Source organism: Neoarius graeffei, chromosome 23 (assembly GCF_027579695.1).
Source record: "Neoarius graeffei isolate fNeoGra1 chromosome 23, fNeoGra1.pri, whole genome shotgun sequence".
NCBI classification, from domain to species: domain Eukaryota; kingdom Metazoa; phylum Chordata; class Actinopteri; order Siluriformes; family Ariidae; genus Neoarius; species Neoarius graeffei.
Genome location: NC_083591.1, coordinates 23,303,194 through 23,315,647, shown reverse-complemented (window position 1 = coordinate 23,315,647; position 12,454 = coordinate 23,303,194). Strand labels below are relative to the sequence as shown.

Here is a 12,454-nt window from a genome sequence, read left to right as displayed (position 1 = left end):
TCAGACGGAGAGGCTCAACCAGGACCTGGAAACCACCCTGCGAGGCCTGGCTATGGATAACCCGACATCGTGGAGCACCTGGCTGCCATGGGCGGAGTACGCCCACAACACCCTGCAGTCATCGGCCACCAAGCTGTCGCCATTCCAGTGCCAATTCGGGTTCCAGCCACCTCTGTTCCCGGACCAGGAGGAGGACGCGGGGGTGCCCTCGGTCAACCAATATGTGAGACGGTGTCGCAAGACCTGGAGCAAGGTCAGGAAGACCCTCATACAGACCTCCAGAACCAACCAGACTCAGGCCAACCGCCATAGAAGACCTGCACACGCTTTCCGCCCTGGGCAGCGTGTTTGGCTGTCCACTAAGGACCTTCCACTGCGGGTGGAGAACCGCAAGCTTGCTCCTCGCTACATTGGCCCCTTCAAGGTGGTGCGCAGGGTGAACCCTGTCTCCTACCGGCTCCAGTTGCCCCGGACTCTGAGGATCAACCCCACTTTCCATGTTTCCCTGTTACGGCCCGTACTGACGTCTACGTATGCCCCTGCCCCTAGGAACCCCCCACCCCCCCGCATCTTCCAGGGGCAGACTGTGTTCACTGTGAATCGCCTGCTTGACTCCCGCCGGGTCCGCGGCGGGTTGCAATATCTGGTGGACTGGGAGGGCTATGGTCCTGAGGAGCGCTGCTGGGTTCCTGCTCGGGATGTCCTTGATAAAGAACTATGTCGGGACTTCCATTCGGCCCATCCGGATCGCCCTGGGAACGTCAGGAGACGCTCCTAGAGGGGGGGGTCCTGTTAGGACTAGGACTGTTTTGGCCTCTAGAGGCCGCTGTTATTTCCTTTTCATGTCGTGTTTATTTTGGCCTCTAGAGGCCGCCACTGTTCCTGTGTTTTGTGTTTGTGTTAATTGCCTAATTATCTTCACCTGTGTCCTTAATTAGTTTGTCTATTTATACCCCTGAGTTCAGTCCTCTTGTCACGGAGTCTTTGTGCTGTTATGTTTATCTCCAGTTTCCTTTGTACTGTGTTTTTTGATCTTCTTAGCTTTTGAATTTTTGCACTTTGCTTTTCTTTTGGATTATACTCTTTGGTTTTTTTTTGTCTTTTGTTTTGCCCTGTATATAGTGTATATAGTTTAAATAAACCTTTTGATTCTTTTTCTACTTCCGCCTCACGCCTCTGCATTTGAGTCATCCCCCTGGTGGCCTAGTGGGGGTTTGCTGGATTATCACACCAACGAACCAGGTTCGAATCCCAGCAAAACCCTAACAACTGCAGCCTGTCGGTGAGGTAGCTGGAGATCCAGGTGACCAGGCAGGGGTCCGCTCGCATCCTGGTCAGTTTGTCCTGAAGCAAAAGGGGTTGGATGGTGTTGAAGGCACTCGAGAAGTCCAAGAAGAGGATCCTCACTGTGCCATTTCCCTTATCCAGATGCAAGTGGGCTTGGTGTAGCAGGTAGAGGATGGTGTCTTCCACACCAACACCTGCCCAGTACACAAACTTCAGACAGTCCTGGGCATGTTGTACCTGGGGTCTAAGGAGGCTGAGGAAGAGCCGCTCCAATGTCTTCATCAGATGTGAAGTGAGTGCCACCAGTCGGAAGTCGTTCAGCTTGCTGGGCCGATTCTTTTTGGGAACTGCAACGATGCATGATGTCTTCCAGAGGGTGGGCACTCTCCCCAGCGGCAGGCTGAGGTTGAAGATGCATTGGAGTGGTTCACTCAGTTCAGCAGCGCAGGTCTTCAGTAGTCGGGGACTCACCTTGTCCGGGCCTGCTGCTTTCCTGGGGTGAAGATTCCTCAGTTGACCATTGACCTGATCTGCAGTAATGCATGGAGGAGTCTGTGTTGAGGTGGGGGAGGGGGGGACGGGGCTGCTGAGATGACTGGGGGGAGGTGTGTTGAGGGAAGAAGGAGAGATGGCTGCAGTGAGGGGCATGTGGGCTGGTTGAACCGGTTGAAGAAGTCATTCAACTCATTCGCCCTCCACTGTCCCCTCAATGACTCTGGTCTTTGTATTGTGGCCTGTGATGTTTTTCACACCTTCCCAGACCTCCCTCGTGCTGTTCTCCTTCAGCTTCTGCTCCACCTTTCTCCTGTAGCTGTCCTTAGCTTCCCTCACACAGCGTTTCACCTCCTGCTGTGCTGCTTTCATTGCCTCCCTGTCCCTGCTCCTGAAGGCAGCCTTCTTCCTGTTGAGGACAGCTTTCACTTCCTGTGTTACCCATGGCTTGTTATTAGGATAACACCATACAGTCTTAGTGGGGGAAACGACGTCTGCACAGAAGTTGAGATAATCCATCAGACAGTGTGTCAGCCCCTCTATGTCCTCACAGTGTGGGCTAAGCAGCATATCCCAGTCCGTGATGTCATAGCAGTCTCTGAGGGCATCTTCCATTTCAGGGGACCACCTCCTGATGGAGCTAGTTGTTGCAGACTGCCTTTGAACCAGGGGGGTGTACTTCAGCTGTAAACAAACCAGGTTATGGTCAGACTTCCCTAGTGGGGGGAGGGGTGTGACTCTGTATGCATCCCTCACATTAGCATACAGCAAGTCAATTGTCCTGTTGTTCCTTGTTGGACAGTCCACAACCTGGTAAAAAGCAGCCAAAGTAGAGTCCAAAGTAGCATGATTAAAGTCCCCAGAAATGATGATAAATGCCTCAGGGTGCTGTGTCTGCAGCCTTGCTGTGACAGAGTGAATCCCCTCATATGCAGCGGCTGCATCTGCCCTCGGAGGGATTTAAACACAGATGGTGATCACGTGACTGAACTCCCTCGGCAGATAATATGGCTGCAGGCTAACAGCTAGCAGCTCCAAGTCTGGGCAACATAAAACTGTCTTTACAGAGATATGTCCTGGGTTACACCAGCGGTTGTTCACATAAATGATGAGTCCCCCACCTTTGCCTTTCCCGCATGCTTTAGTGTCTCTGTCGGCTCTCACAGCAGTGAATCCCCGCAGGTCCACGTTAGCATCTGGTACAAGGTGTGTTAGCCATATCTCCTTAAAGATAAATAAGCTGCTCTCCCAATAAGTCCGCTGGTTGTTCAGTGCGGATAGCTCGTCGACCTTATTTGGCAGTGAGTTCACATTCCCCATGATAACAGAGGGAATGGATGGTTTGTAGTGCCACTCATTGTCCACAAGCCTAGCCTTTAGCTTAGCTCTGGCTTTGCAGCCCCTGGATTTCCTCCTCAGCTCCACTGGGATGGGGTGTCGTATTCCGGCTCGTCCCATTGTTTTCAGGGCCAGCAGCTCCTCTCTCGAATAAGTGAGAAAACTGGCTCCTGGTTGCATGTTAAAGTTAAAAATATCCATTTGATATAAGTAAAACACACCATGTCTTCGTAAAAAGAGCAGAAAAGTAAAAAAGGTGGAAAAAAAAGAGGTTTAAAGAGCTAAAAACTACAGAGCTACTGGAGAGGCAGCCATCTCACATAGCACCCCACTACTATTGTACTATATAATGTCACTACATGACGCAGAAAAACTAGTTCATGCTTTTGTTACCTTTAGGTTGGATTATTGTAATGCCTTACTGCCTGGATGTTCCAATAAGTCCATAAACAAGCTCAAGTTAGTTCAAAATGCAACAGCAAGAGTCCTTACTAGAACTAGAAGATATGACCACATCACCCCTGTCTTATCCACATTGCACTGGTTCCCAATTAAATTTTGTATTGATTATAAAATACTACCGTTTCAAGCACTGAATGGTCTCATGACATAGTACCTGAGCAAACTTCTGGTTCTTTATGGTTTCACCATGCCTACTTAGCCTGCCCCTTTTGATCTATCTGTTGGTACCTCATATAGTGAAGGCTACACCAGGGGGCAGAGCCTTTTTTTTACAAAGCCCCACAGTTATGGACCAACCTTCCAAGTAGTGTTCAGGACTCAGACACAGTCTCAGAGTTTAAGTCCAGGCTGAAAACATATCTTTTTTGTCAAGCCTTTTGTTAATAGTTTTTATTAGGTAAAGGAGTAGCTCTGGAGGGTCCTCAGGCATACAGTTTTCTGGTAATCTGGGATGTATGGATGCTGTCTTCCCCACCCACCCACACACACACTCACTTGTTCACTTGGGTTTGTTGACAGAGTGGTGGCTGGCTGCTTTATGTCCTAGGGCTCCCTCATGTCTGTCTTACATTCTGGCTCTCTCCTTTTAGTTATGCTGTCATAATTAGTCTTGCCAGAGTCCCTGCTTGCACTCAGTGCAAAATGTATACTGTCCTTACTCTCTGACATTGAGCATACCTAACAACCTTTGCCCCCGTCTCATCCCTCTGTCTGTCCCTTTCTGTTGAGTTACATGTTGATCCTGAGACACCAGTGATGCTGATCTCTTCTGCTCTCCGGGCCTGCCTGATCCATCCTGATGCCCTACATCTGGCTGGAGTCTCATCACATTGCTCCTGTGGAGGATGGCCCCATATGGACAGTCGAAAGTCGCACTTGGAAGATGGCTCTGGACACTTATGCCGCTTTTCCACTACCAACACGGCTGAGTTGGGCTGAGCTGTGCCGTGCTGAGTTGGGCTGAGTCGAGCTGAGTGGGGCTGTTGGAGTTGCATTTCGACTACAACCGCGCTGAACCGTGCTGGCTGGAAGTGGGTGGACACATTGGGTGGAGTTAGCGAAAGTGGGTGGACATCACGTGATGTCGTTAGGCGGCGCAAACAGTGACATCAGTGACCTTTTAAGCGGTAGTCTCACGACCCGGATAGTAAACAATAAACATGGAGGACATGGAGTCGTTAGTGTTGCTGGTCTTGGTGCTGTGGCTTGTTGTCACCGACAACGCCAACAGATACTGGCAAGAGCGTATAGATGAGGCAAGGCGCATAAGGCTTCAGAAATTCTCGTAATTCGTAATTCTTCTTCTTCTGGGTTTACGGTGTTTACAGATCCCAGCGTGCTTGCGGGGCATGTGTGGGCATGTGAGGACACTCCTCCTCACCAATCAGTGCACAGGGGAGTGTCTCCTCACGCCCCTAGCCCCACTTGGCTCAGTTTGGCTCGCTTCAGCCCCACTCCAAAACCGTGCGAGTTTTGGGTGCTGAGTAGGGCTGAAGAGAGCCCAGTTGCGCCGCTCTGAGGTAGTCGAAACGCGAGCCGTGTCGGGCTGAAGTGAGCTGAAGTGAGCTGAAAAAGGGTAGTGGAAAAGGGCCATTAGAGTAATGCATTGATGGCTGAGGACCACAGTTGACTTGTTAATTTTAGGACTGCAGTTGTCACAGTTTTGCACCCAAGTTTCCATCAAGGAACAGTTTATAACTTTAACAAAACAGACTTCATGTTAAAGCTATTATGAATTTCCCGGTTACACAGTTATACTTTGTGACTATATAGGACACAGTTATAGAAGCAAGTTATTTATAATCATGCTATCTGTTATCATCCACATGAGGATGGGTTCCCTTTTGAGTCTGGTTCCTCTAGAGGTTTCTTCCTCATGTTGTCTGAGGGAGTTTTTCCTTGCCACCATCACCACAGGTTTGCTCATTGGGGATAAATTAGGGATAAAAATTAGCACGTTTCATGTCTTTAATTTTCTGTAAAGCTGCTTTGCAACAATATCTGTTGTTAAAAGCGCTATACAAATAAACTTGATTTGACTTGACTTATGAAGGTCAACACATTTTTTTTCCCTCATTTGGTTTGTGTGTTCTCTTATTTTTCCCCATGTTGATGGATGACTGGGGGAATTTGCCCTCTGTCTCACCTCATGTTTGTTCCCCAGTTAATCAGGAAGTCACAGCTTGAAAGTTCCTACACACTCCAATCAAGTCAAAAATTTATAATTTAAATGGGAAACATGCTTCAGTTACATTGTGTTCACTATAATTTCCAGAGATGTCAATAATAGTGGCGCAAGTGTTTTTTGTTGAAAATAATTATTTCTTGATGAGGGATTTGTTTTTCTCTGAATAAATTTATTTCATTTAAAGGTTTGATTTTTCTCATTTTTGCAGCACAATGGTGTAGTGATTTAGCAATGTGGCCTCACAGCAAGAAGGTTCTGGGTTTGAGCCCAGTGGCTGATGAGGGCCTTTCTGTATGGAGTTTGCATGTTCTCCCCATGTCTGCATGAGTTTCCTCCGAGTGCTCCGATTTCCCCCACAGTCCAAAGACATGCAGGTTAGGCTCTAAATTGACCATAGGCGTGAATGTGAGTGTGAATGGTTGTTTGTCTCTATATGTCAGCCTTGCGATGATTTGGTGACTTGTCCAGGGTGTACCCCGCCTCTCGCCTATAGTCAGCTGGGATAGGCTCCAGCTTGCTCGCAACCCTGCACAGGATAAGCAGTTACAGATAATCGATGGATTTTTCTCATTTTTTCAGTGTGAGGTGAAGCACTGAAAAAATCCACCAAAAGACGGATTTTTAAAAACGTTTTTAACTGATGTTTACAAGGGGTTACAATAATCATGGAGGCCACAGTGTATATGTTTGTTGTTGACAGTGGATTGGCTGGCCGCTTTTTGTCTGGTGCCCTCATGTCTGTGGTACCCTTCTGGCTCTCCCTTTTAGTTATGTTTTCACAGCTAGTCTTGCAAGAGTCCCTGCTTGCACTCAGCACACAATCAACAATGTTCTTAACCATTAGGTGACAATGAGCATACCTAGAAGAAGAAGAAGCCTTTATTTGTCTCACATACACTCAAGCACAGATTTAAGCACACAGTGAAATTTCTCCTTTGCAGTTAACTCTTCTGAAGCAGTGAACACATGCACACACAAGTGAGCAATGAGCACACACACATACCCATAGCAGCTATGCTACAGCGCCCAGGGAGCAGTAAGGGGGTCAGTGCCTTGCTCAAGGGCACTTCAGCCCAAGGCTCATGTTAACCTAACCACACGTCTTTGAACTTTGGGGGAAACCAGAGCACGGGGAGAACATGCAAACTCCACACAGAAAGGCCCCAGTCAGCTGCTGGGCTCAAACCCAGAACCTTCTTGCTGTGAGGCGACAGTGCTAACCACTACACCACCATGCCAACCAAACTGTATTTCTCTCTCCCTCTCTCACTCACCCTATTTCTTATTGGAGTTCTCATCACTTCATTCCTGCTGAGGATGGACCCATATAGATAGCCGAAAGGTGCACTCAGAAACCATAAAGCTGGCTTAGGTCTGCAATTGCCATAAGCAATCTTGCATTCAAGTCTCCATCAATGAACAGTTGATAACTTCTTCAAAACAGACTTCCTGTTAAAACTATAATGAATCTCCTGGTTACATGATTGGACTTTTTGACTAAACAGCACACACTTAGAGAAGCAAGTTATTTATAATAACACTATGAGGTGTCACCTTGATGAGAATGGATTCCCTTTTGACTGTGGTTCCTTTCAAGGTTTCTTCCTTGTGTCGTCTCAGGGCATTTTTCTTTCCCATCTCCACCTCTAGCTTGCTTATTATGGATAAATTTATAAATTAAAAAGTTTATATTTAGAATTTATATATTACTGTAAAGCTCATTTGTGACAATATACATTGTTAAAGCACTTTACAAATAAAATTGAATAGAATTGAATTAAAATAATTGTGGGTGCCTGGAAAACCAAAGAGCTATCAACATCATCTGCGTCAATCTCTGTTTCATCACCTGAAGTAAGCATCAGGGTATTTGAACACAATTCTTATCGCCTCTTTACTCAATTGATCTCTGTGCTTTTATCTGTGGGGGGAAAATAGCTGATTAATTTATCAGTTCTGCTCTGTTGATTAATTTCTTGTTAATCACTTATTAGGTAATTTAAACATTTTAAAATTTTGTCCACTGTTATCTGTGTAGGGGGTGTACAGACATGACCTGATAATTATTTAGGCTTGAGAGATTCACAGTGGCTCTAAAGATCAATAAACCTGAACATATCATGAGAAAATCACATTTAGCAAGCGACACTGAATGTACAAAGCTTCGTTTGTTCAACTGGCTGCAGGCAGACAGACAGCCATGGCAAGGTTAGAAACTGACCTCAATTTAAAATATTTTTCAATTTGTTTGAACAAAAGTTTGGACACACCTAATTCAATGGTTTTTTTAATTATTATTATTATTAGGGGCGGCACGGTGGTGTAGTGGTTAGCGCTGTCACCTCACAGCAAGAAGGTCCTGGGTTCGAGCCCCGGGACCGGCGAGGGCCTTTCTGTGTGGAGTTTGCATGTTCTCCCCGTGTCCGCGTGGGTTTCCTCCGGGTGCTCCGGTTTCCCCCACAGTCCAAAGACATGCAGGTTAGGTTAACTGGTGACTCTAAATTGACCGTAGGTGTGAATGTGAGTATGAATGGTTGTCTGTGTCTATGTGTCAGCCCTGTGATGACCTGGCGACTTGTCCAGGGTGTACCCCGCCTTTCGCCCGTAGTCAGCTGGGATAGGCTCCAGCTTGCCTGTGACCCTGTAGAACAGGATAAAGCGGCTAGAGATAATGAGATGAGATTATTATTATTAAAAGACACTTCATGCCTTAAAGTAATGATGGACTGTCATTTCTCTACTTAGTTGAGCAGTTCTTGACATAATATGGATTACTACAGCTGTGGAATAGGGCTATTTACTGTATTTTATTATTTACGGTTTGCTCTCAAACGCATTAAGAAGGCAAGAAACTCGTCCACTAAATTTTGGTGAGGCACACCTGTTCATTGAAAAGCATTCCAGGTGACTACCTCATGAAGCTGGTTAAGATACTGCCAATAGTGTGCAAAGCATCATCAAGGTCAACAGTGGCTACATTGAAGAATCTAAAATATGAAATGGATTTTGTTTTCTAACACTTTCTGGCTGATTGCATAATTCCACATACGTTCCATATGTTATTTCATAGTTTTGATGTTTTCAGTATATTTCTACAATGTAGAAAATAGTCACAATACAGAAAAATCTATGAATGAGTAGGTGTACCCAAACTTTTGACTGGTACTGTCTAGTCATATTTTCTTAAAATAGAAATTCCATCAAAATGTAGACACCAAAAAATAAGTAAATAAACATGACATGATCACCAGGGATTTCAATCAGTTTCTTACATTTTATTAGTTTCTCCATCTATACAAGAACATATAATTTCAAATCATCCAGCTTATGTTCTGTTTCAATTTGGCAAGGGGTGTTTTGAGAGAGAGAGAGAGAGAGAGAGAGAGAGAGAGAGAGAGAGAGTCTGTTGGTGTGTTTGTGCATTTTGAATGAAATAGAGTAATAGAATATTATTTCCATAGCAACCAAAATACACTACATGGCCATTCAACGACTGACATGCAAGAAGTCTGTTACACCACACTCTCTCACATGTACATGCACACACACACACGCGCGCGCGCGCACACACACACAAAACCTGGTCACATTGCATTGAGAGAAATTCTCTTGTCTAGTCTAGTAAATCTTCCAAATCACTCTTTATCTTGCACTCTTACTGTCTTTATATTCATTCTTTCCCTCTCTCCTGTCATGCACAGACACCATGTCAACTGCTGCTTAATCATTAAGAAGGCAGTCTGGGTCCTCAGGCATGGCGATCTAAGCTCTCTCACTCGCTCGCTCTCTCACTTGCACACAGGATTCTATTTGTACATATAATACCACTGGAGAGTTAAACAAACACTGCAAATGTGTACACACATTTAAATGCATCAACACTTTTAGCACAGACTCTCTCATTCTCTTTCTCTGTGGTGTGTGTGGGTGGGTGTGCACGTGCATGTGTTCATATATAACATTGTGCTACACACACTTTGATTTTTTTTAAATTATCATTATTCCATCAATATAAAGGATATCAATGAAAGGCATTGAAAGGTCAGGAAAGACTAGAGAACAAAGGCCAAAACACAACACCAACCACTGCAAATGACCAAAGCACAAACCAGACGGCAGCAAAGAGAAGATACCCAATAGAATGCAATTCCACCATACAGACACACTCACACACATCAGTCACACTCATCTTGGAAAGAGAGCAATGTAAGAACAGACTGGTGAGAACTGTATGTGTGGCCTGCGAAAAGCCAGTTCCACTCTTTCATTTGACCTCTCTATTAAATAGAGAGTTAAATGGAGAAAGTGAAACAGGTAGCAAGATATAGAGAGAGACTGTAAGAGTGAGAGAGACATTAAGAGTTAGATTTGGGGGCTGGTGGTAGATTCAGTCTTCTGTCAGTGTTTAAATAACAATAATAACTGTGACAACAGAAATCAACAGCACCAAGTTTATCATTATTTTAAGACTTGTATTCTACTTATACACCTCCGTTACCACCTCATAATTGCTCTCTGCTCAATTTAAAAAAAAAAAAAAAAACAGTATCAGTAAAAATCATTGAGATGTTGAGTAATGCTGTCAAAGTCAGTATTATTATTCCAGTTATCAATATTATATTGGTTGCAATTTAAGAAGGGCTAGTTTCACTAATTTAATCTGATTTTATTATTAATTTTTCTCCTTATTGGTTTGTTCGCCTCTGTTCGTTAATCTTGCACAGCAACTGTCTGCTCCTTACTGGGGGCAGGGCTGGTCTCCGTGGTTACAGGCTGTGCAGAAGCAGGCCCTTTGGCAGGTGGAGCTTCAGTCTTTTTAGCCTCAGCATCTGCCTTGCTCTCCATTGCAGAGGCAGGATCCTTAGCTGGGGCAGGCTCTTTGAGAGCTTGGGTGGTATCTTTCGCTGGTTCTTTCTCATTGGCCGGTGCTGGAGCAGAGGCAGGTTTTTCTTCTGCCTTGGTAGGTGGAGCATCAGGACTCTTGGCAGGTTCCACTTTGGCGGAGTCGGCGCTCTTGGCATTAGATGTTGAGGTGGTGGTAGCTGCTGATTTCTCTTCCTTGGCTGCTGGGGCAACGGTCTTCTCTTCTTCTTTTGGCACGGTTGCACTGCTATCCGCAACAGGCGTTGCTTCTTTGGTGGCTGCTGCCGTGTCATTGGCTGTCTCGGTGGTTTCCGTGGCAGTTGGTGCTTCCTCCTTGTTGTCTTTAGAAGCATCATTCTCCTCTGCTGATGCCCCCTCTGTTTTGGCATCCTTTTCTTTTGTCTTCTCATCATTCACATTGTATCCCTTCTTCTTCTTGCTCAGTTTTCCTCCCATGGTGCCTTGGACCTCTGAAACACAAAGGAAAAATAAACAGACTATTAATGCATTCTGAGAACAAATATAATGGTCCTTAATTTCAAGTCAAAGTTGTATACAGTCAAATCGAATCTTTAAAAAAATTTAATTTCACTCATTTAATTTCCATACCACGAGCTGGCCTAGTGGTTAGCGTGTCCGCCTCTCGATCGAGAGACCGTGAATTCTACTCGTGGTCAGGTCATACCAAAGACCGTCATAAAAATGGTACCTTCTGGCAAGGCATACTGCAATACATATGCGAGTGGGGAGTCAAACTCTCATGGTTACCAGAGGACTAGCCCCCCATTGTAACCCTAGCTGTATAGGCAAGAGGCTAAGGGCTATGGAAACGGAGATCAGCATCGCACTATGCGCCTCAAAGGCCTGGTTAGTACTGGGATGGAAGACTGCCTGGGAAGACCAGGTTCCAGCATGGGAAGGACTTAGGAAGTTATGAATTTAATTTTCATAGTCAACAAACTATTCATCAATTTAATCTTTTGGCATTTGTGTACAATCAGTATCATGTCTGGTTCAAGTGTATATAATAGCCTTCTAAAAACCTGAAAATGCATGATTTGCAGCTATATTTGAATACATCTTTTAAGGCAGATGCTATTTGCACCAATGGTGTCAGTAGCCACCAAAGCTATTTTTACCCAGTGTGGATAGCCAATGTGGCTATTTACACTTGGGAAAACGTAGCACCACCCAGAGACAAGACAAGCACCCATATGTCCAAAAGATAACACCACCAAACAGCACTGTTTACACCAAAGTCCTAATCCTAACCAGTCATAAATAGCTGAATAGCTAATTCAGGGGTAAACAGCCAAATGATTATTCTCACCCAGGTGCACATAGATGCTCACAAATTTTAATTAAATGCAGTATATATTTGAATAAAGGCCTATTGTTGACATTTGTGTAGTCGACAGTATTTCTTGGTCAAAATGCATTCCAAGACATTGTTTTTACTTCAAATTAAATTGTTTTTCTCCAAACATATAGTTTTCATTTTGAGCTTAGGACCAATTGGCACTGAGGAGCTCAACCTATTTCAGAACTTTAAGAAAAATCTCTTGGTTGAAGCTCTTGATGTCAAGAGTGCACAAAGTTCATCAAGATTTCAAATGTCAATGAGTCTCATTTACCAACCTGGATATGAGTTTATTCATAAATCACCCATTTACATAAGTATGGCACTCAGGAAAATACAGTTCATTTGGAAAAAGGTTTGTATCCTACGAGAGATCCTGAGTCCAAGTGCATTTAATAATGGTAATATTACAATCATAAGCCTTCACTAAATAAAAGTCTATGAGGCTTCTCTGGATTTAGTAC

At 44.7% G+C, this 12,454-nt stretch overlaps 1 protein-coding gene across 1 annotated transcript; it reads right to left on the bottom strand.

The window, feature by feature from the left end:
- Window positions 1-10,395: 10,395 nt before the first annotated feature.
- On the bottom strand, window positions 10,396-11,086 carry basp1 (brain abundant, membrane attached signal protein 1). Its single transcript, XM_060905293.1, has one exon. The coding sequence runs from the start codon at window positions 11,084-11,086 to the stop codon at window positions 10,478-10,480; it is 609 nt and encodes a 202-aa protein (XP_060761276.1). The 3' UTR covers window positions 10,396-10,477.
- Between the last annotated feature and the right edge of the window lie 1,368 nt (window positions 11,087-12,454).

Coding starts and splice junctions, on each gene's coding strand:
- basp1 (XM_060905293.1), bottom strand. CDS start 11,086: ATGGGAGGAAAACTGAGCAAGAAGAAGAAGGGATACAATGTGAATGAT.